We start from the raw sequence: 25,823 nt of genomic DNA, 5'->3' as shown, positions 1-25,823 counted from the left end.
TACTTGCTGGTACTTTCCATTAAAGTGAAATAAAAATAAAAATATTATCAAATTAACATGTTGGCCCTTGGAATTGAAATGTTATGCAGAGAATATGGATTATTGCCACAGACTGTTTGGTCATCTTTAGCATGACCCTTCAAATCAATGAAAGTAAAATTACCATCAGAAGACAAAAATGACTTTACCCTTAAACTTATCTTTTAAATCTGAAACAGCAAATAGTTAATAATAGATGCCCTTCTATGAACCTTCATTTTGACTGTTCAATTAATCATTACAATAAAATAATTTAAGATTCCATTAACTGGATACAAAAGTTGCTCCTCACACCCCTAATAACCACAAATATGGTAGCGCAATACACCACAGTACATGTATATTAATGTGGAACAGTTCCCATAGGAAAAAAGAACACCTTGTCAGCAGCAAGACACATGCATGCATGTCAAAAATTTCATACAGTTCACAGGTCACTTAAAACCTCTGACAGTATTCAATTAAATCTAAAGCATAATTGATAAAACATGTCAATGATGGATCAGTATGTCACACAATTTAAAGATTTGTATAGAACAGAAGTGTGGCTAAGTGATAAGTGAAATGAATATCTATTATCAATGGGTTATAAACTTCAACCTGTTCCACAAACTGAGGGAGATGAAACGTAGAAGTTACAGCGTGGCAACTAGCTGAGCTCTAAGCAGATTGAAGTACATAATAGCACCAATGTTTTTTACTCAATACATTTCCATTCAACAAGGGTGCATTCATGGCTAGAGAACTAGAGCAGAGTCAGAGGAAAGAGAGACATGCAGATTTACTCATGGATGGAGCACTGCAATCGCAGAGAGAGCAGACTAGTCATACCCAAGCAGCCGCACACTACCTGGGAGCTGCTAAATGGGAGGGAGGGGCGGAGAGGGGTGGCAGGGGAGGGGGGGAACTCACCGTGGGTGTGTTTGTGGATTGTGGCAGTGAGAGGTAGCCAGGAGGCAGTGACGTGGCCACAGGAAGGCAGTGCTCGTCGACCCTAAGGGAAGGAATCAAATGTGGATATGACACATCTTGTGACCCCACCTTGGACTCTTGTTTGAGGCTTCGGTTAGAAGTGTTTTCCCATACATACACAAGACAGGCAACAACTGGGAACAGCAAGTCTGGGCATCGTAATGAAGCAGTAAAATGACATTGATATTTGAACTTCCACTGAGCTTAATATCAAACTGGCCATGGTTTTGACAGCATCCCATTTTCATTTTTTACTGCAAAATTCAATTTCCAAGTTTATTTCCATCAATAAGGTTGGGATCCCAAAGGCAATTAAAAGATTATCATTCAACCATTCTTCGCCGTTAAAGACTAATACCAAATCTTCGTTTGGATAGCTGAGGTGTCATACAAATGAACTGTATAATTCAGCCAGAGGACAAAGCAAGGAATGTGGACACCTTTTTCAATTCTAACAAAACTCATATTTTGCAAGGCATTATGCAATGAGAACTATTTCCGCAAAATCTTACTGATACACTCAGGTACGCCATGGGAAGGCGTTCATCTTTAAAACAATTTAAAATTATCAATGGCCCAAATACGTTTATATTACTTTTCAATGACTAGGCATTCCACATCTACTCACCACTCCTCAATTTTCAGTTACCTACCACTCAGTGACCGTCTTACAGTGTTAAAACTTACAATGTTAAGACCCAGATACTCTTAGTAAGGTTTCCCAGAGTGATCAGAGAAGTGCCAAAAGAGTCGGGGATATCTACCGTGAGTGCTAGATCTCTGAGAGAAGAACAACAGAAAAAGACAAAAGTTTACCACAATTTTTGGTAGACAGCCTCGCAATCAGAACAACGTGTTCTGATTGTGATGTCCTTAACTCAAGACACTCCTTACAATCACATTGGTGCAGGTGGCTAAACAAGACATATGTGCATTCAAAGTGTGATATCACCCAGGATTAAGGCAGAGGAATTCATATTTGCAGAGAATGCATTAATTAGGCAAGGAATTGCGCAGGCCATCTACAAATTCTAAGAAAATAAACCATCACCAAGACACTTCAAATCTTCTCTTATAATCATTGCAATTTATACTACTGCCCAAAACCCAATTCCCTCAGACTTTTGTTTTACCAATCTGATTTAATGAGTGTGACTGAAAGTATAAAATTATATGGCAACTTAAATGTAAACCAAATAAAGACAACCAACTTCCTCTTCAAAGTCTGTCTGCTCAAACATTTAAGAAGCCTCTATACAACAACTAACCAAGATTTCTTTGGTTTGCCGCAGAACTGAAAATGTAAATGATTACCACTCTCTGACTTACAGAAGATTACACTGATCAGTGTTAGCAGTGTACTAGTGGATTTTTGATGGACACTGACACTACACACTACTGCATGCCTAAGCTAACATAACACAAATACATCTGCATACTATGCATTATAATAACTCATTCTTTGACCCAGAATTCAATCCTACTCCCTTAATTCCATCCAACATGTCCAATCTCTTCCTCCTCCCATGTACCTCAGTGTTCCAGCATTCTGCCCTAAATCACCATCTCCAGCATCCCACTGCCCCTCAGTATCATGCATCCTGCATCTACTCCTTCTGCCTTCCACTGATTTCCCCCAACACCCACCTCTCTCCTCCTCTATCATGCCAACAATCTCACCGTTTGAGTCTCTTAATATCTCACTATATCTTCTGTAAGTTTCAATTTTTACCTATGCCAACACATTGTTTACACCAAGTGTCAGTTACAATCAAACTATTTCTCCCTCAAAACGCTTTTACTAACACTTTTCTCTCTGCAAGCATTTACGAAGGTCATCCGGAAAGTAGTACCCGTTCGTGAAATAAAGACACAAAAGTAAATATTAACAAACATAAAAAATTTTATTTGAAAGAGGATACTTTAAACTACTTCTCAACATAATCTCCAAGCAAATTAAGGCATTTGTCATAACGTGTGACAAGTTTCTGTATTCCTGCTGCATAGTCCTTCGCCGCCAGCTCATTGAGATACGCGAGGGACCCATCTTGAACAAATTTTTGCATAATGCAGATGGTGTTTAACAATTTCATGAACAATTGTTCGAGAAACATTGGGAAAATGCTCACAGATGTCATCAATTGTGACGCGCCGATCGTTCCTCATGAATTCGTCAACTGAGCTCACCAGTTGGTCTGTAATGACAGACGGTCTCCCCGAACGCTCATCGTCGTGTGTGTTCCCCCTCCCCATGTTGAAGTTGCGACACCACCGCCGAACAGACGACTCGTCCATTACATTGTCTCCATACACCTCCTTTAATTGGCGATGAATATCACATGGGCGAACGTTTCTTGCATTGAGGAATTTAATCACTGCCCTCACTTCACAACTGGCGGCGTTCTCAATTTTTTTAAACATTGTAAACAATCACAGAAACAACACAGGCAATGCTAGCGTCACGCAACTTGGCTCAGAGAAGGCAGACAAGCCACTGAAGCTATCTGACCTCGTCCAGCGGCTACTTGCGTCGTCAGCACTTCATGCGGCACGAACGGGTACTACTTTCCGGATGACCCTCGTACACCCTCTGCTAACAGTACTCTCCTACCTACCAAATGTCTCTCCCTCCTCTCTCCTACCTCCACAGTCCAATTCCCACATCACTACCAAGAACTCCACTTTTGTGCACATTTGCAATCATTTCATCTAATTTTCTACGTACTATATTTCTATATTAACTCCTTCTTCCTCCCCACGACTGGTAGTTGGCCCATGCATCTGGATCACCACTGCAGTCTGCTCTTATTTCTACTCATAATACTCTCTGACATTTAACCTGCTCAACATTCACTACCCTATTCCAGGGTTTCCTATTGGTGGCCCCACGTTGACTCTCTGCCCCTCGGCATGATATTACTCTGTAACTCCAGGAGTTTACCATGTGTGTAAAAACAGAAAAATTCCTTCTTGCACAACTTCATTATTTGATAAGTTTCATATCACCAAGCTGAGTTATCACGTCCAAGTTTATTTTAAACAAAAAATGTGTGATTCTGCACAATATAGAACCTTGTGAAATGAAGAGCCAAGGTGTATTTGCCCATTAAGGGTACTTAAGATTTCTAACCTTTTAAATGCAGCTCTAGGACAAGTGCCCACCACAATTTTTCATTCAGATCTGAGTTATCTCAACCACAACACACCACATCACACTCCGACTGGGGGTGTCACCACTGAGGGCAAAATCAATAGCAGCCAGCCACATTTTAAATGATGTTACTTTTACGTATTCAATGGTTTTTTCAAGCCATGTGCCCATTGCAATGGAGGAAAAAGCATGCCTGCCATGCCTTTACAGTAAAACTTTATCATTCCTCCATCTAAAATCATACTATTCACCCAGTTTTTATTTCTTTTCAATTTTGTCCTCCTATCTTCGTTAAAATAATAAAAATTTTAATTACCAAGAAAAAATAATTGCATGATGCAGTAAACAGCAAACTTAAAAAAACATGTAAGCCATGATTTGAAAATTTTTATACGATTATGAGGCAGTGTTTTTTTTAAGTACAAAGGATCAAAAGCTAATTCAAAACATTAAAAGAATTATCTGACAATAGAAGTTTTTGTGGAAGTCTTCATTGCAGGTAGAGATAAAGAGAGCAATATATAAATTGATAATAATGATGGATACATTTCTGGAAATCTTATGTTTTCAGCGAATGTACAAAAACATCAATTTCTTTCCCTTAGAAATGGGCAAGTTTCACAGAATGAGGCTAGAAACAGGACAACTTCATGTCTCATGATGTTTATAGTCCTGTCAGAATTAGTAGCTTAAAAATTTTAAAAGATAAAGTGGTTTTTCCTTCATCTATGGGGCAATGAACGTTATTTTTGATGTGTGAAGTAAAATGCACTGAGTATTTTCACATGATTTGTGCAAGCATGTATTTAGATACCATTGGACCCAACTGTGCATTATTGCAGCCCCTGAAAAATCTCAGATGTTTAACATGATGGCAATAATATACGTAGATGTATGTGTGTGTATGTATAAATATATATTTTTAAATATATTATTATGAAGTAATCTACCGGTTAAGGCAGGTTTTGGATGGACAGAACTACCAAATAAACATTTTGTGACTCCTAACAAAACACAACCCAGTAACCTACTCTACATCAAGTCCCTCTTCATCTCCGAGTTCTTCCTTCCTCCTTTCATCCCATCCAACATCCCTATCCTGTTCCAGCCCTTTCTTTGTTTGCCAAAAATTCTCCCCTCTCTTAGTCTTCAACATCCCACTACCAATTAATACACCCTTCATCCACTTCTCCTGCCTCCATAGGATTTCTCCCAACAAACCTCTCTCTTCGCCAACCATACCAAATACTTCCTCATTTGTTTTCTTCTCGGTCCATTTCACCTTCTCCATTCTTCTCCACACCCACATTTCAAAAGCCTCCAATCTACTTCTATCATCCTGCTTCATTGACCACGTTTCCGTGCCGTACATTACTACACTCCATATAGAGTCTTTTCTCAACATCTTTACTCTATGTCCCTGTTATCAACTCCCTCCTCCTTGGGACAGCTTCTTTGCCTAGCGCAATTCTTCTCCTTTTCTCCCGACTACTTTGACCAATTTGTTCAAAAACACTTCCAAGATTGGTAAAACTGTTCCACTTAATCTAGTTTTTGCCCTCTTATTTTAATGCTTAGCTTAGCCTTTTTCTTTCTGGAAAATCGCATAACCTTTGTTTTATTAATATTGATTCTCATCCCATATCTATCGCACTGAGTTTCCCATTCACTCAGCAATTTTTGCAACCCCTTGGCTGACCGACAAACTAGAGCTTGGTCATCAGCAAACCTAACTGATTTTATGAATTGCCCTCCTACTTTCATTCCTCCCTCCAGTTCTTCCCATGCCTATTTAATCATTTCCTGCACATATGCGTTGAACAGCACTGTTGACATTGGACAACCCTGCCTTACACCTCTTCCTAACACTGGCCATGCGGACTCTGCCTTCCTCACTCGCACCTGAGCAGTCTGAAATATACACAGGTTGCAGATTAGCCTCTTATCCCTGCAATCTATTCCTATTTTCTGCAGAATGCTCATTAGTTTTTTCCAATTCACTCTATCAAATGCTTTTTTGAAGTCTATGAAGCAGGCAAACACGTCCTTATTGTATTCCATATTCCTCTTGATTAGTGACGTCATTATTGCAATGGTATCGCACGTGCCTCTCCCCTTCCTAAATCCAAACTGATTATCCCCTTAAGTAATAATTTGGCCTGCTCTCCATTCTTGTTGATGATCCTGAGAACAACTTTTGCTATGTAGGATATCAAACTTATTGTTCTGTAGTCCTCACATGATGTAGCCTTTACCTTTTTCAGAATAGGAACTAACACTGATCTCACTAAGTCTTCCAGCCAGATTCCTTCCTCATAGATACTACGAACCAGTCCATGTAGACTCCTCCTAGCACATTTTCCACAACCTTATAGTAGTTCCACAGGAATGTTGTCTACCCCCATGGCCTTATTTGATCTCCCTTAATGCCCTTTCTATCTCATTGTCGAGTATGCCTAGACCTAAGCTATCTGGGGATCGAGATGGTGAGGTGGCTATCGTATTAGCTTCCCACCCAGAGGGCTAGGGTTCAAATCCCGGCGGTGTTGAATATTTTTCATTGGTGTCTTGATCCCTACTTGAGGTGCTTTATGGAGGGCACTTTGACTGAGTACGCCTTCCAGCAGATGGGACGTTAAGCTGTGGACCCCTTGGCGCCTTTTGTAAAGAGTAGGCAAATGCCAACGCCGGGTTTCTCTCCCCCCTTCATCCTTTCCTGTCCATCCCTAATGGTGCAAATGACCTCAGCTGTCGGTCGCCTCCCCTCAAAACTACTACTATTACTACTACTACCCTAAGCTATCTTCATCTACATCATATTCCCTTTCTATGTCTAAGCTTGTTGGCCTAAGTTTTATTTATATACTTTATCCTCCTTCATTTCCTCTCTCAACTCTTCCTCCTCGGTATCTTTCACTTCATCTATATCTGACTTGAATATCACTTGCCTAGATATCAACATTCACCTCCAGAACAATAAGTTAAACACCTCAGTCCAGATTAAACCGACCAACAACCATCAATACCTTCATTTCAATAGCTGCCACCCATCACATACAAAACACTCCATCCCCTTCTCACTCACAGTCCGTGGCTTCCGTCTCTGCAACAACACTCCCTCCCAACAGAAATACATGGACCAGCTACATGACTCTCTGAGAAAAGGCGGTTACCCTGAAAAACTACTGAATAGTAAAATTCTCACACCATCAAACCAATACACTCCATACCCAACTCCACCCCAAACCAAACCACACAAAATACCCTCACCTTATCACCACTTCCTTCCCCGGAACCCACAAAATTAAACTTATAATCCATAAAATTCTTCCCAATTATTAATATCAATCAGTCTACATCACTTTTATTCTCACATTGTCCCTCCGTTTCATTTAAACACCTGTTGAACTTGAGAGATATCTTCAAGTTGACAAAACCACCTCGAGCACCCCTGTCCGCACCATGCAACCACCTACGTTGCAAATAATGCCATCTTCAAAGACCCGCCACCTCTCTTACTACCAATTCCCAACCCGACACCACCTGCACCTCAAAAAACATAATATATTGCCTCTCCTGTAACTTCTGCCCAGCCTTCTACGTGGCCGAATGCACAACCAGCCTTTCCCTCCGCATGAATAACCACCAATATTCCACCAAATCTCCCATCTTCCTTAATTATCCCATCCCTACTCACAATGCTTCCCACAACCAATCTTTCGATGACTGCTTCTCTGTTTTGGTGATTGAAACCCTTTCCAAATCTGCCCTTAGCATAGGGGTGAGAACCTGCAAGATAATGCATATATGGTTGCTCCAGTCATTTAAACTTTCTGGGCTGAATCAAGCCCAATGAATGCATCCAATAGCTGCCTACATATCCCCTCCCACCCACTTGTCCATTCCCTATTGGTCCCTTAGCTCTCCTCTCCCTTCCCTCACATATGTCCTCTCCGCTCTTCCCCGAGAGCGTCATTCTGATGATGATGGTCAGGCTATCGGAACGTCAAAAGTACATATGTTCATGTCCTTTCTTTGTGTTTCTATGTTTTAAAAATCTATAGCTGGGTTTTTATATATTTGTGTGTAGCAGAAGAGCGTTCTATTTCAAAGAGAGAGATAAATATACCTGTATATACATACACACACACCTTTCTGTATTTTTTTTATTAGAATATATTTCTACTGTCCCTTCTTTCCAATGAAGGCTGTTTAATTGGTATAATTAACATTTTATTATTACTTTTCATGCAAAACACAAGTCATTCCACATGCAGAATTGGGTAAATGCACAACAAAGCTATTAGCCAAGTTGGCATAAACATTTGAGATGGAGGAGTCCCCCCTTAATCACACGGTCAACACGCAACACAAATGATGTGAAACACACACACACACACATACTACCTCCTAAAGACAGCTTTCCATTCTATTGAAAGGTCAATCATCATATGACTGACAGTTAAAGACCTGTACGCTGTTCATGTTGGATTCTCACCCAACCACTTCCCCCTTTGCTGAATGCGTCTTCCAGGGTCAACTGTCCAACCAAAAAGTAAGTTATTCAATCCCTTCAACTCACAGGACATCCCAATGCCTTTAAAATATGTTCCCTTGACAACCAAGAGATGGGAGGATAGCACAGAAGATCATAATCTTAGAAGGAAATTCAACATTTTGCTTTGAGCATTATATATTTTGAATTTAACTCAATTTTAATAATTTTTACGTATTAAGGAAGACCATATTCTCACACAAGAGAGTTGTGAATTTCAAGAATGCATAGAGGGTACATCTGAGAAGTAAATAGCAGAGATCAAGCATAACCTCAAACTTGATCAGAAAAAAATACTTCTTTTGTGTGCCACATTTACCAACCTATAAAATGCACTTTACTCCAAATATGTGCTCTAAAAACCATCCTGCATCTTACAGACTGAGGGTACACGGGTATAACTAACTCATGGGTATATGCACAAGCAAAGTTGCTGGAAAAGTACTTATTTTTAAGTATTTTTTCCTGCATCAGACATAGAAAATTGTTGCCTCTATTACAAATATTAATAATATAACTGTTTTTAGTCATTTTTAAACAACAGCATTTAATTTTTCGATGAAAATACATCCTACAATACTCCCAAATAAGTTATAAATGTAGAGCATTTAGTTACATCTCACAAGCAGTGCTGCTGCAAAACTTAATATGCATTGGGCTAACAGGGATGCCTCTGCTAACAAAGCGATACTATGTTCAAACAGGCATAGAAAATGGTTGCCTTTAATACATATTTCAATAATATCCAAATAATAACCAAAACTAAGCATCGCATAAAAAGTTAAAACAATAATAACCTCATGGGATCTTACGGGACAATATTTCACTAAAACTTGAATTTGTGAATTAAGCATCAGAATATGGAGACAAGGCAGCTGAATGGCATTTTTGGGCCACTTCCGACTGAGTAGATGACACAAGAATTGGGGTAGATTTAATAAATAAACACAACTAAAACAATTCTCCGTTCATGTGCTCCTAAATGGCCAAAGCTTGGAAAATAAAACACAGAAATAATGGAATTAGTTTTTTTTAAAAAATGACTTTAAATGAAACAAGAAAATTAGCAATACGTAAAGTCTATTGCCAATTCTTCTGGGACAATATTATGGTGCAAAGGATCGACTATGAGAAATTGTCTCTGCATGCATACCAGAACTACAACTGCACAAAAACTGCCAATTGAATACAAAAGAAATGCTATTCATCGAATTCCAGAGTGAAAATAACCAAGGACATGATTGTAGCAGCTGTGATGAAAACTTTCAACATATAAACAAATAAACGTCTATATAGTCACCAATTTTTTAATCCAACAATTCTACTTTCTTCCTATTAAATGTTTACCATAAAATACTTTTTGATCAGATCAAATAATTTTTTGTAAATTCTAACCTGAAACATCATAGTGAATCTTATGGGTATGGAACATACCATCCAAAGGTACTTAACTTTCAAACTCAATCTCTGCTTCTGATCCCACAGTAGTTCCTCCCGAATGCATTTATATAAGTTTGAAGGACGCAAGCCAAAACAGGTGTCGAAATCCTCACGAGAACAAAGGCGCGCAGTTGATTTTGCGGGCCTGCACCCTCGACAAGTTTGAGGCAGATTCAGGAGGATTTGGAGAAAGCAAGGGCAAAACAGTTCTCAACCCATTCTTATACAAAATGGATACGGGTGCAAACGGAAGTTGGGGTGTCAATCCAAAAGAAGAAGAAGAGAGGCTGCCAGCGCATTCCCTTGGGACTCACCCCAACGCTGCCACCAGGGGGAGCCAGGCGTATCCAACACAGTTCCCACCTGGGACGATGCCACCCTCGTATGATGAGACCGAGGATGCGATGGATGCACGATCGCCACCCTCACCGCCACCTTCTGAGGAGACCCTCCGTCGGGGGGCCTCGCATGGTATGTGGTGGAATGTGAAGAGGGCATGGTGCGAGGGCAGCAGGCAAACTGGCAGCCTCACCTTGACCTCTTCGTACCAGACGGGATTGGTTGAGTGGTGCACGACCGGGCAGGTCACCCTCCTCATCCACAGGGACGACTTGCGATGGCAACATGGTCGGCCGTAGAGACACTGAGAGAGGAACAGGGCATACAAAGGTGGTCACAACAATCGGATTGAACCACACCATTTGGCACACACTCCACTTGCAACTAAAAGCAATTTCCAGGGCAATAAAATTTCACATGGAGAGAGTGGATACATCTTTCGGCTGTCAGATGATAGCAGTAATAGACATAAGTAGACTTATCTAAGATGAGAAGATGTATTTGTTAACAGATGTAGCAATGAACCAAGTGTTTCCAACTTAGTTATGATGATTTACTGCATAAAATCAATGCGTGTAAAGGTTAAATCAACAGCAGCTTGTAAAAGATCCTTCTTGTACAAAGGGTTTAAAACATTAAATTACAAATTGAAGTAACATCACTTATTTTACATTATTAGACTTTATGTTTTCCTGCATTTACAATATTTATTTCAGATCCTTCTTCAACTTTCCTAAAATTTCAAAGTTTTGCAAAACAAATGTTTGCCTTGAATGTGCTCAGTTACACTTACAGAGGTTCACAAAAAGAGAGACAGGTTCGCTTTGAAGGACAATAGTGTCCTCCGAATGATTCCCACCCACAATGCAAGCACCTTTACCTTGAGTGGCTGGGCTCCCTCCTCATCACTGTCCCGAATTTCAACTGTACATGAAATGTTCCTCGCTCGAGCAAAGGTGCGCTGTGCTTCAAAACGAAGGGATTTGGGAGAGATGTATGCATTGTGCAGGAATGACGTGTGCGGGAAGAGAGAGGGGTTGGTAGAAGGCTCGAATTCCATCATCTCGACCGAGGCGGAATGAGTGGGGGGAGTCGGGAAGGGCTTCAAGGGAACCATGGAGCAACTCAGGGAATCTGAAAGAGAGATAGAGGGACTAGAGAAAAACTGATCTTTTTTATGCATGCATTCTTCATCTGGCAAAGTCTGAATGGATTTTGAACGCAGCTTCCGTCACTTACTTGGCATGGGTTCACTGTATGGTTCAACGCTCAACTCAATGACACCAGGTATTACAGTCCAGCGACTCATCTTCTCCGGCCTGATTAGAAAAAAGGTTTCCATTCGGTAAATATTTATTACACTCAACTGACTATGGACAGATCATAAGCACATTTTTAAAGGCATTCCTAAATTTAAAACTACTGTCAATAAAATAGCTTAATTAGGATGAAAATCAAATTTTTAATTAATGTGCTGATTCCACACCCGAGTGGCATATTAATGGTGGAGAACCATATTGCTACGAGGAAAATTTTGATTGAATAAAAGCTCAACATTTCGGAAGAGGTGACGTAAGTTTAATGTTGGTGTGGCTCTAAACATCCAATAATAATAATAATATTCTTAATTTATCTTATAATCATATTCACATATGGTAGATGTCATCATTTTTCACATTTTTTTTCAAGACTTTTTATAGGAACATACAGTTGTTCATAGATAATATACTATATAGCACTATATTCAATCACATAAAATACTTTTATTGAAAATATTTGTATACATAGACCTAATATTCTACTCACACTCGACCTTATAGTTTTAGGCTAGTAAAGTCTAGCTCATAATACTCCTCTATTGAGTATAAAGGATTGTAGGTAAGCCAATCACGCAGCACCCTTTGGAACACCCCATTGTGGGCTGACTTGACAGAATTTGGAAGCATGTTAAACAATTTGATAGGTAGACCTTCAACTTTGTAAGTTCTGTCTAGCCTACAGTATGGAAAATCCATATTAGACTTTGCTCTGGTGTTATGGCTGTGAACGTCGGCCCTAGTGGAGTACATACTCATATTTTCTTTTACATGAACTAATGAATAGAATATATATAAATTGTAGGCAGTCATAATTTTTAAATTTAAAAAGAGAGGTCTACAGTGCTCAAGTGGACATGAATTAGATAAGGTACGGACTGCCTTTTTCTGCATCACAAAGATTAGCTTAGTATCAGATGCATGCCCCCGAAGTCTAATGCCATAAGTGATATGTGAGTGAAAGAATGCATAGTAGGCATTAATTAAGTAGTCCTTACTAACATATAATTTCAATTTCCTGAGCAGAAATAAGGCTCGGGCAAGTTTCTTCCTAATGTATAGAATATGAGTACTCCATGTTAACTTGGAGTCTATATAAAATCCCAGCAGTTTCACACGGACACTATCTGGTGTAGCAGATTTTAGTGTACAGAGAAGATGCCGAGTTTTACTGGGATGCATAAGGAGATTGTTGGCAGAAAACCAATCCACTGCCTTTTAAGTATAATAGGAACTCTATTCATCGCATCAGAATGATTGGGGGAACTATGTAGAAAAGTAGTACCATCCGCATAGAGGACACAGTCAGTAATCATATTGGGGCACAAGTCATTAACCATGACAAGAAATAAAAAGAGGTCCTAGCACAGAGCCCTGAGGTACACCATATTTAATATTTAATGGTTTGGACTGTTCAATGCTTGTTGACAACTGGAAAGTCCCCAATGGAAAGTCCTGGTAATACTTTCAATCTTTGTTTACCAATCAAATAATTGAGAGAAGCACACAGACAAAAAAAATGAGCATCATCATATTTACATTAGTTTTATTGAGCATTGCACAGGAGCATGCAAATGCGGCAAGGCAAATAAGACTTACTTTTTAAAATCGGCAAGAACTTTGAGAAGGTCATCGTCACTCATTCTGCCAACATCCTGCCGGTATATTACAGGGAACTCACTGACGGTGTCCAAGCCACAACTTTGAGTGGTGAAAAGGGGCCTGGCACACCAGGCAAACGGCATTCGGTAGTAGCCCAATCTGGATGAAGACACGCAGAGAGATTATTATGCAAGAAAAATTTGAGAGATTTTGAAAAAATATAGCTTCCTAAGGATGTATTCTGAATGATGAACTCAGTCACATGAATTTCCAATGCACAGCAAACTCCATTGCCCTCCAACAACAGTCTCTGCATCCTGTTATTTCCTTCGATTGGGGATACCTCCAAATGAAAAACCCAACAGTTGCCCAACCCTCAAACTTACATGATTTATACATGTACCTGCAACCTCTCCACACAAATCAATACCATCAAAACCTCAAATTTATTTTTATCTGAAACCTGGAATGTACATGAAACTTACTGCTCCGTGAGGATGAGTTGATTTCTTTATATTTTTGTCCCAAAATTCTATCGCGTCTGAAAGTCTTTAATTTATTTCATTCAGATTAGTTCATCAAAATGAGTTTTTCTAGGACATTGAATGTTATACTTCAGCGGAAATAATTTTCAAAATGATCACAGCACTACTTATCTGTGGCTGTGGCAATCAGGACCACATGAAATGTTATCATTTCATTTTTCCATCAGGATGATTTCTTTTACTCAATTAAAATTACATCACAGCTGAAGACTGATCTTAACTGAAAGCTTTTCCCTATCCTATTCTGAGAATAGGAAAAAAGAGAATTTTACTGCCACAATTGTGTGTATTTCGAGACGTCATACAGATGGGAAGAAGTATTCGGGTGTGAGCAGAGGAACATTGCTGGGATTTCAACAAAAGAACAGGAATGCTGCAATTTGCTGCCCACCCCATCAGCAAAGATCATCGGCCAGCCGTGCCGCAGATGATATAAATAGAGAAATAGAGAGATGGGTGCTCCACTTTGTGGAAGTATTTAGTAACCATATTGAAAGATTTTGTACATTTCCATAGGATTTATTTAAGGTATTTCAGGGGAAAAATGCCATTGTAGTTGTATTCTAATTGGTGTTTCAATGAGGTGCTGCCTTTCCATTGTCCAACATCAGAGAAACCCAACTGATAAGGAAGACCTCATCATTCAGAAAGCAGACAAGGGAGGTAGTGTCGTAGTGTTGGATAAACCAGTATACGTGGAAAAGTGCCTTCAGTTCATCAATAACAATCACACTCCCTCATCAAAAGACCCAACCTTGACTTTTCAAAGTGAAGTGAAACATGCAATGCCCAAGCCTGAGAATTTTAATGCTCAGGGAAAATGGTATTTAATACAAATGAACCCCTCTGAACCCCAAATATCATGGACTCCCAAACTACATAAACAAGGCATGCCAATTTGACCAGTTCTTGTGTCAGCTGCGTCTACTCTCTCGCATTTGGAATAATTTTATTACAGCATCTCACAGTCAATTCTGTTGCACGGACTATATTAATGCTCTCCAATGAGCACCTCTTTGATGTCAAAAAAAAATAAAACCAATTAAATTAGAGTAGGCACAATTTGGCAAATTGAGGATTGACAACAGACCTTTGGCAAAATGACTGCACAGTCCTCAGGAGGCGAGGAGGGGCCATGAGAGGGTCACTGCTCTTGGCTGAGCGAACATATGGGTCAGCAGCTGCTGCCACACTCCCTCCCTGCAGCACCTTCTCAATCCTCACCACCAAATAGATCTCAGGGTGCGGGTCCTGGACACTGAATATTGCCTGGACACATGCAAGGAAGAACCACCACAACATTAAACAAGACGATCATCAAACCCACCCAATGAGTGAATCTCACAGATGCATAATTAGCATCAGCATTCACTGCTGCTTGCTCCAGATTCATGTCGGGTGCCCCTAAATTGCATGGGAGCTTCCTATGCAAATGGCGCATTGCAGAAAGGAGTGCGTAGAAGACATGAATGCAAAGCAATGAGTTTTAGAGTAGTTGGTAGTTCACATTGTAAATCTCTTTCTGGGTCATTAGACATAAATTAGACTATCTTCAGAGTAGATGCATGTACCTCATGTATCACGTGAAAGATTATTATCACAGAAGCTTATTTTTATGTTCTCTCTACATGGAGCCCACCCAACTACATTCCCCAGGCAGGACAAGATCCTTTTTACCATCAGCATCTACTACAGCATACTACAGCCGGTTATATGGACACCTATTCTACAAGAAAACCAACCAAAAATGCAGTTCATTTTCTTCAAAACTTCTGAATTACACAAGGTAAAAGCATAATTATTTGCAACTTATACCCCAGATATAGGAAATTATTTCCAGCGTGACTGCTTGGAACTGTGTCATGATTTAAAAGAACTCAAAAACTTCGTTAATTCCATAGTAAAATCTTTATAACATGACCCAGGTTTTATCGCCTTGCAATGTCTCCATGTGAGTTATGAAAAATTATAGCCACAAGTATGAACCCTCAGTTTTTGGGGTGGTGGTGGGGGTGAGGGCAAAGCGGGTGGTGTGGTGAAGGAAAGGGTGGCGAGGGATACAAAAATGAAGAGTGAGGGTGCGATTTCAAGGCTCGGTGGGGAATAGAATGGGGATGAAAGAGAAGCAAGGTTTGAGTCCCTCCCCCTCTGGTTCAGTATAGAGGTGGGGACAGAGAGAGAGGAGTGGGTGGTGGGGTGGTATGCAGTTTGTTAGGTAGGTACTGGAATATCGGAAGTTTTAAGGTGGAAGGAACAGGAACTGTACACATAGGACGGCGAATCGAAAAGTAAGGTCCCCTATTTTTTTCATGAAAAATCAAATTTATTCTCAACTTTGCGTACATCTTTGGAAAGGTTGAGCATTTAGCTATTTTTCTGCATAGTCACCTTGACGATTAATCACTATTTGCATCCTTGTAAGCAGCTTTTTAATGCCGGCATCGTACCTTTCTCACGCCTAGTCGCGAAGCCAACTGACGACTGCTTCTCCGATATAAATTCATTTGCCATTTAGTGGAAGTGTACCGTGTAGTGTATTCTTAAATACTACAAGTGATGGAATAGAGAAGTTTATTCCACACAAACTCTAACGCAATGGTAATGAGAAAAGTTTAATTAAGACCTCAAAACAGAAATTAAAGCAAAAACAATGGACTATGTGCAAAGCCTCACATACTTTCAAATACAAATGATATGCGACTAATTAGAGGAAAATCCTAAGTCAATTTTGCTTTGCAAAAGGAAAATTTCCTACAGCACATTCTTTAACAGAAGAATGTGCAGAGAGTAAATTATAAAAACAAGGCCAACACCCTAAACTTTTTTTCACAATGTGAACACCAAAAACAATAATGCCCAAGAAAAGGCCCACTAGACACCTGAAGGGCAGAGGAGTGGCCCATTTACATTGACCCAGGAAGGAAAAGAAAACAGCTCCAGCTAGAAGAAAGAAAATAATGAAGCACCAGGCCAGGAAAAAACCCTTACTAAAATACTGAAGAAATTGCTGAAGATTGCGGCCTTTTCATAAGCCAAGAGAATGAAGTTCAGCACCCCAGAGCTAGTAGCTAGTATAAATTAATCCTGTTTACAAAGGTGAGGAGAGGGAAGAAGATCAATTTTTGAAAATTGATATCCTGCAGTGCCTTAGGGCATATCATTGTCAATAATATAACGTCATTTCTAGATGATAGGAATATACAATGCTGGGCCCGGCACAGGAGATTAAGCAAAACACAACTTGGTCTTTTTATTCAATAAATCATAAAATCTGGGGAAGGGTATACACAAGCTGCTGTATATTTAGATTTACGAGAAAGCCTTCAATTGAGTCCTTCACAACGAAACAATAAACAAACAAAATAATTTTGGTATTAATGAGAAAGTGCCCGACTGGATGTTAGACTTTTTGTCTAATTATAAACAATGAGTAGCCATTGATGAGTAGAGTGCATTAAAGACCATTTAACTCCAAGAGTTAAGCATTAAAAGTATTGAAACTGTTAAGAGATGTTAGGAATTAAAAAGTGCAAAAAATTACAAAGTTACATTTTATTGCGAACAAAATGTAAGTATTCCTTGAAGTTCAATTGCCTTTGACAACTGATTAGGAGTGATATTCAATCTCATAATACCATGACAGCTTAATATGGACATGTCATCCTGTAGGCTGCAGAAATCAATTGATAGCCACAACAAGAGAGGGAGGAAATGCTTAATTATAACAGTTAAACATGTTCTAAATATAATTGTCAAACTTTAAAAGTAATATGTATTCTGGCTGGCAGCTTTGAAGTACTTTTTGTTCGGTGAAAGAGTTTTTACAAACGAAAACTGTGGTGGTTTAACTTCTATTCACACACACACACCAATTCTTTAGGCAAAATACACATAAACTGATAAGGCACAAGGCTGTACATGACTCTTTTGGCAAACAAAAGTTATTACTCTTCCTATAAAAGTTATTATTAGTCATTTTTAAGAGTCAAATGTGACGTAATGTGGGCAAGTGGTTGGCTCACCTTTCGGGCAGAGAGTGCCCAGTCCTCAGGAACTGACTCTGTCACTGAAGGATCTTCATCACCCTCAATGTCACCATCCAACTTATCACAGAGAGGAGGTAGCATGTCAACCATCTCCTTGCCATTGATATCAAAGTGGAAATTCTCCGATATCTTTCGCCCTTGCTTCGCGTCAAAGAGGGCAAGTGAGGTAAAGTAAGGTTCAACCTACGAATATAAAAATTAAATTCAAAATTGAAATAACGTAATTACTACAAAAAGTAGAGCAGTACTCATACTGCATTTGAATATTTTATCTTAAGAGCGGATCATGGAAAAATGTTATAGCTTTAAAAACTATTTCCTGAAGTGTCCAGATAAAGATTAAAGCATCTTGCTTCAAGCAGCTTTAGCGCACTTTGCTATCCCAATCTAATATGCTTCATAGGAGAACTCAGGTTTCGCCCCAGTACAATATCTTCACAATTAATTGGGCAGCTGTTAAAAGAAGTATTTATATCATGTATTTCTCACAGCTTAACAGTTTACGTAACTAGCATCAGTCATAGTTTTAAGCCAAGACAAGGACACGTGAAAAACAATACAAAAATATAATCTTGACAACTTGAAATATGATACACTCGCCTATGATGCAGTTGCAGAGAGACTGAGGAGGGAATGAGGGAGAGGGATCAAATAGAGCGATCTCTTCCCAAGATTCCAATATCGAAGCAGCAAATGAATCCTGCCTGATTACCAAACATTCACTGACACAACTGTGTCCACAATACAATCGGAAAAATATGCAACCAATGAAAGGAATGACTTAGATTAGACGTTGAATGAAGATTTGAGATTCTGACTTAGCAGTCGGCGAATGCATGAGTCAATCTCATCCCCATGCCCCCAAACCCTTCCTTGACTCTTCAATGACCACCAAGACATGCCCCACGCCCCCAACACATAAGCACCACAAGCACAGCTACAAACACAGTAAACTTGATTTTCCGTGGTGATGGATTCATGACAAAGTGCAGATTATAGAAATAAGAGGAAAATATGGTCGTGATATGTGTGAACAGACTCAATTCGCATGAAAAAAAATAGTTTTAAAAAACAAATGACTACAATCAGGAAAAAAATGAACTCCCCTTTTTCATCCCTCGTGATTAATTAAGAGTTTTCTTAGAATTGGGAAGTATATTTTCACCTTCTTGATAAGGGTGTAATTATAGTGTTACAAAAACACCAAACTATCATTAAGTGAATGGCAGCATATATTTTCCTCAATGTATTTAAGCTAAACCGATCACGTAGCCAGGAAAAAACAAATGACTGGCAAAGGAAGAATTCACACAATTGTAAACAGTCCCAAACAAAAGAGAAGTTGTGCCATGAACTTCATCCAAATCGGCTTTGATACTTTTTGGTGTTTGGCCTTTTAGATAGAGGTGTTTTTAACTACAGCACGAAACTCATTTTTTTCCATTTTTATAAATAAACAAAAGTTTGTTGCTTCAATCAACTATGAAAATGAAACCATGTGATGCATATAGCTGAAAATTTAATGGTAATCTAGAGAGAGATGAAACTTACTAAAAGAAAACCCTTTCCAATACAATGAAAGCAAACTCTTGGATTTTCTAATGACTTATTGAACTACCCGTGTAGTATACAGCCTCTTGGACTTCTGATGGGAAGGGGTGATGTAGAAACAGATATATCACCTATAGTTTTTAACGGTAATCATCTGTTGTACACCATATTGCGGAAAATGACGAAATATTTTTATTTGGTTTTTATTACTGCACCAAGAAACTTGCAATCAAAATGCAATTTCCTGAATATTAACACAGTGCTGTCATTTTGTGACCCCTTAAGAAACCACTGGCACTACATGAGTGGGACCTTTCTAGGATTAGCAGGTGTCTGGATTATCGAGGGCTCACCGCATTTTACAGGTGGAAGTTCAGAAAAATCCTTTATTGTTCAATCACGGCAACTTATCAAGATGTGTCAGTGCACATACCTGCTGACCCCCCGACCCCTGTGAAGGCTGTGCAGCTCGAAGGCGAAAGCGCAAGCCCTTGCAGTGCACCACCACTCGGTGCCCAAAGTGCTCACAGTACGGCTCCACGCTCGCTGCCTCCTCATCTTCCTCCTCCTCCTCTGCAGCCGCCAAACCACCCTGCCGTGCTCCCCCGGCACCTTTGGCCTGTGGTTCAGGAGAGAGAGAGAAGAATCCCCTCTTCAGGTGGGGAGGAGGAGGGGTCAGGCCCAGGGGCACTCTCCCTGGACCTACATTGGTCAAGGGCCATTCGGGTAGAAAGTTAAATAAGCACTTTATGGCTGTGAATGGCACATATTTTCAGGGGCCATTCTCTCCAAAGGGGATTATTTTGTACATCTCACACAATGACTGAAAAGAGATGAATCCCCAACAACACCAAGTGACACTCTGAGACTAAAGATCATATGCTGAGTTAGTCGCAGAGGGCAGAGGAAGCAGTCGGGTGAGATGTTGAGGATGGCAGTGGTCACAGAGGACTGCGAGAGGGTGCAGGGTAAGGATGGGAGCAATGGGGGGGTTGGGAGCAGAAAGGACGTGCTCTGTGAGCTGGGGAGCAAGAACTGTGAAGGGTTGAAATGGGAGCAAAGCAAACGAATTTTAAATTCCAAGAAACTGTGGGAGATGCCGCAGCAGTAACTTTTTAATGGAGTCATCTGCTAATATGCATGTCAATGCAACAATTTCACAGGGTAAAATTCATTCGCCTTGACCTTTGAGGATGCCTCGATAGCTTAACTGGCTAAATCACTTGACCGGAAATCGAGGGGTACGGGTTCAAATCCCAGTCAAGGCGAATGATTATTAAACTCTGAAATTGATGCATTGAAAGGAATTTTAGGTTGGCGGGGAACCACTCAACATCAACACCTTGCTGTGAGAGTTTACAAGGATAATTCCAAACTACCTCAGTAGACTCCCATGACAATGATCACAATATTGCATCATGGGGAGATACTGGACAATTCATAAGCATAGGTAAAAGCGTGTGAAGTATTACCATCAGCACGCGCTTTACAATAGAAATACTGAAGACGAAACAGAATAGACTGCATCATCATAAACTTGCCATTCCAAATGGATACACGGTGAAGAGTCCTCTTCTGCTCTCTCTTCGAGCCAGAGCTATTGACATGTCAGTCTCACAAGCATACCGTATCCTGAGAGAGTCCAAATTCATCTGGGATCCTGTACTTTTGGCAAGAGTTGGCTTTGGCACTACGAGAAATGCAGGAGAGAACGTGATTAGTATTCCTTCATTTGACAGCTAAAATAGAGTTCAATCGCTCCTATCTATTGCCCCAGACTTAAAACTTCAGACTTTTTGAATAAACGCATTAAAAATTAAATCAGCAAATACAAACAGGGCTGAAAGTTGGAGCAGCATTCTCTGAATTTCTCTGAAAGTGAGTAGCAGAAAATATTTTTGTCAGAAATCTGAACCTACCATGTACCTAAGAGAAAACAAATGAAAGGCAAAAGATGAATTTTGACAAAAGATCAATGACATGGATATTTTTTCATTCTATGTCTCAATTAAAATAATGCAGCATAGATATTTAATGAGTTACTACGAGCACAGTAAAGTTATGTACTGTATTTGCTTGCCTTAAAGGAAGAGTATCTACATTTTAACATGCTCTACTCGATTGACAAATATCTCAATAATATTCCTAATCTTTTGAGTCCATACTTTTAGTATATAGCAATGCTCTTAGCCTAGTTTATATTAACGCTCTATGATTTTTACAGGATATTTGTGAATATGCAACATTTAATTACTCTTAGCACCATATTTTGTATCTCAATTGAGCCAGAACACATTCTACTCCTATTTGATGTACCCTTTTACCATGCACATATGACATCCTCCTGGGATTTTTGTAATATGATCTTTGAAAAAATAAAATGTTCTATTATTATGAAAATTGTCAGAGATAATGAATGTGAGGGAAACCATTAATGGGAAAGTAAGGATAAAAGTTTAAATTAAAACATTAAATATTATTAACACCTTTTGATTCTATGTAAATTAAAACCTTTAAAGGAAGTCCAAGTATTTCAAACCTGTACTTTTTTTATAAAGAATATCAAAGAGTCAAATCATTTAATTATTGTTACAATTCTCATTTTAATAAAATTTCGAAGTGCTGTAGAGAATATAGAATGTATCCCGAGGATTATTTGCATTCAAATCTACTCTGGCACCACAGTATCATACACATCAACATCACCATAAAGAGTCAAGTTCAACTTAATGAGGAATGCCCTTTACATAAAGATAATAAAATTTAAAAGACATGACTAAAATAACTTGGAAATAGAATAGTGAATGTTATTATTCCATTTATTAGGAGACTTCGATTGAGGGAGTACTACCACTCCTGCAGCTATTTCCACTCCAAATTTTAGCAGCTGAGGAGTTCCTCAAACTGATGTATTTTCAGTGCATAAAGAGTAACCTACAGGGTCTAGGTGATTGCAATAAATTATCATAGCATTAATATTAATAATAATGTCACTGAGCCCAAATGACCAAGGTAATAAAATCCACAGTTACTAGAAGGAATACATCTTTTAAGAGTCCAATTGCACCTTTGGTTTGCTCTATTTGGACTCGGCAACAGTCACTTTAGCAACCAATTCACGAGTGGCCTTTGCGCAATGCAAGTGCACGCTAAACAAGGGCACTTAACGTGGACATGCTCTCAAAACTCACATCTCTTCTTTTCAGGTGGTACTTCCCCTTGCTTTCTTCTCCTCGATATCACAGCACTTAACTTGGAAATCCAGTCATGCATTTCAGCATCTGATTCAGCTGCTAAAGTCAATGAACCTCCAGCAGAGGACAGGATTTCAAAACACAACGGCCCCTTCGAAGGATTCTACGAGAAGAGAAAACAAAAAAATAAGTGCCCAGGGGCAAACCTAAAACCATGATGGCCAGGATAGGCAACTCCAAAATATAGCAAGTATTGAAAACTCCATATTTTTAAGAATTGCCAACAAGTGTTAACGGAATATTTTTGAACCCCTACACAACAATCACTTAAAGCTAACGCCCACAGTTGAATTTTCATGTAGTTTGATAGAATACCTGCTTTAATTCATTAACTCGGATAAATCTTCTTTAATTGGAAGAAATGGGAAGTCCTTGAGGTAGGGATGAAAGTAGGTGAAGAATTGATCATGTCAGATTTGCAGGTGATCAAGCTTTAGTTAGCTAGGCTGTGAAGGGATTCAGATAACTGCTTAAGAGCAACGACCCAGTGTGACAAATTTAGGATGAGAATAAATCAGAGGAAAACAAAGAGAACAAAATTTTCATGCAAGAGGAAGACTGCGATAAAGATTAATGTTGAGGAAATGGACTCCATCAAGTAGAGGGCGGCATAACAGTTGACCTATTTACGGAAGTATTTCACAAGGTGCACAAGTAGTACGGACATTAAAAGTAGAACTGAGTTGTGTCCAGAAGCTTTACATAGAGGAGGGAGTCATTAACAGGCACCTTAGGTACAGATGTAAAAAAAAGACTATGAAGAATAGTTTTATGCAGCTAGGAAACAATTGTTAACAAAAGAAGATAAACATAGATTGGTGGTATTAGGTGGGAGAATTCTGGGAAAGCATTGTGCGTGGAAGACATGAATAGCCACTGAAGATGGAATTAAGAGAAGTACAAAGTAGGATGAGCTAAATTATGAGTTATTGTTACACTAAGAATGGGATTGGAAAATATCTCATGCCATATTAGTCAGGACTTCAGAATAGTGAGTAGCACTTGTGTTCAATGAAAGTCTCTGTCCCAGCCCAGTAGACTAATGCTAACAATAAAAGTGCAGAGCTTATAATTACTGGCGTTCGATGGAACTTCATAGACCATGGCACTACACTACACCTCTCCACCATTAACCTTGCTTTTCCAGCATTCCCCCTATCTTACTTTTCACATCCAGCCCCCCACCATCCCTCAGCACCATCTTGCCCTGCCCTCATCAAATTTTGCCAAACAGCCATCTCTCTCCCCGCCTAGCATGCCTACGACTTCGTTTGCTCTTTTCTTTTCCATCCTTCTATTCTCTTCACACACAACTCTTGAAAGCCTCCAATCCACACTTATGCCTTCGCCACAATGACCAAGTTTCTGAGCCATACAAGGCTATGCTTGATAATAAAGATTTCTCCAGATATATCTTTACATTTTCACTTAACGTTGCCAGTCATGAACACCCACTCACTCCTAAATGCTTCCTTGCTGAACGAAATCCTTCCATCAACGTCCCCACCACCCTGCCAACCCTTATCCAAAATACTTCCCAAAGAGTTCAACCTGTTCCAGCATGGGTACTCCAATTTTGATATTCATCTCAGCCTTCCTATTGCTGGAGAATTTCAGATCCTTCACTTCCTTACGACCACATGTCAAATACCTATCACACCGACCTTGAGAAGCACTAAGTAATGATAACAACCCTTTAACTGGCTAATTAATACTTGATCATCTGCAAATCTAACAGATTTAATTAAGGAGTTCCACACCTACTCCAGTCTCTGGCACTTCACATGCCTCCCTTACCATCTAAACCTTCCCTCACGCAAATGTTAACAGATATCTCCATCAGAACACAAACACACCATGGAATTTGGTCAATGAAAGACAGGCGGGGGTATCACAAAAGCCATGGACTGGCCTCAATGTGTAAGGCTCACTTACTTGCACAACGGCCGAGCAGAGATCAATGACTATGGTGGCCTTCACCTCACTGCGGTTCTCGTCCTTGTAGAGGCGCAGCGCATGGGTGCCATCAGGCTCCCTCCGGAGGAGGCAGTGGCGTCTTTTGAATGATCGCATCATGCCGCCCATGTGGGGGAAAATGGATGGTGAGAGGGAGGAGGAGCGGGAGGCCCTCGGTCGTGATGACAACGGCAGCTCCGAGAGGGAGTGCTGCACTGGTGAGTGCGCCACTGCAGCCTCTGCCTCCTGTGCCCCGAGCAGCACCCCCTGCTTTGAGACAGCATCCTGGTCCACTGGCAAACAGCATACCTGCCAGGTAAGGAATTGAAAACAATTACAACTAAATTCCCACTAGGATACATCCGAAAAGGCAATTACAATATTACATTGCAGTCTAAACAAATGACTAACAGCTCATTCGAACTTGTCATCAAACGACTAATGTATGTGAACAAGGGGAGAAACAAAAAAAAATGGCAACATGTTAATTTGACACATCATTGCAAAATATGCAGATGGTCACTGAATCTCAGATTCACTAGAATCTATTTCATTTTGAAATATTTCACTGTCTTCGGCCACTGGCCACAAATATCTGTTGTCCTTACACAAGACTTTACTTACCCTTAAATATCTTTGGTGGTCATTTTGGAACACGAAATTCCCCATGAGGTGAACGATAATAAGAATAAATACAGACAATCTCTCCAACAAGAAGATCCGGTGGGAACATTCAAATGGGAGATTATTCATTTTAAATGGTAGAAAAATTCACCCACTTCGGTTTGCAGCAAAATAGACAAAATAAAAATTACCAGGGGAAGATCTCCTGAATCTTTCTTGATGAACTGTACCAGATAAGCAGGTATTATACAAACCAGTAATTTTATTAATCATCAATGGTGGCCATAAGTGGCACACAATTCCAGAAAGCTTTTCAAACCAATTTTCCATTAGTTATTTTCCCCACTAGAACTGGATAACATCCAATGAGTTGGCAATAGGGTTCTAAGACAGTCAAGGTCATTTTACACCAATATATCAACTCCAGAAAGTC

At 39.7% G+C, this 25,823-nt stretch overlaps 1 protein-coding gene across 1 annotated transcript in view; it reads right to left on the bottom strand.

Annotated features, from left to right (window-relative positions):
* The window catches only part of Ziz (dedicator of cytokinesis protein Ziz), an 82,117-nt gene that overhangs the window by 51,549 nt on the left and 4,745 nt on the right, over positions 1 to 25,823 (bottom strand). Inside the window, exons 5-15 of the mRNA XM_071597456.1 lie at positions 24,746 to 25,075; positions 22,748 to 22,913; positions 21,098 to 21,246; positions 19,990 to 20,175; positions 17,982 to 18,188; positions 15,050 to 15,228; positions 13,412 to 13,573; positions 11,736 to 11,815; positions 11,377 to 11,630; positions 10,472 to 10,800; positions 952 to 1,033 (exon numbers count right to left, since the gene is read on the bottom strand). Of these exons, the coding sequence (XP_071453557.1) occupies positions 952 to 1,033; positions 10,472 to 10,800; positions 11,377 to 11,630; positions 11,736 to 11,815; positions 13,412 to 13,573; positions 15,050 to 15,228; positions 17,982 to 18,188; positions 19,990 to 20,175; positions 21,098 to 21,246; positions 22,748 to 22,913; positions 24,746 to 25,075 (2,124 nt within the window). The remainder of the gene's footprint in view (positions 1 to 951; positions 1,034 to 10,471; positions 10,801 to 11,376; positions 11,631 to 11,735; positions 11,816 to 13,411; positions 13,574 to 15,049; positions 15,229 to 17,981; positions 18,189 to 19,989; positions 20,176 to 21,097; positions 21,247 to 22,747; positions 22,914 to 24,745; positions 25,076 to 25,823) is intronic.

The sequence above is a fragment of the Hetaerina americana genome, unplaced genomic scaffold (genome assembly GCF_022747635.1).
Source record: "Hetaerina americana unplaced genomic scaffold, ioHetAmer1.1.p SCAF_9, whole genome shotgun sequence".
NCBI lineage: Eukaryota > Metazoa > Arthropoda > Insecta > Odonata > Calopterygidae > Hetaerina > Hetaerina americana.
This window is presented reverse-complemented; position numbering and strand designations above follow the sequence as displayed.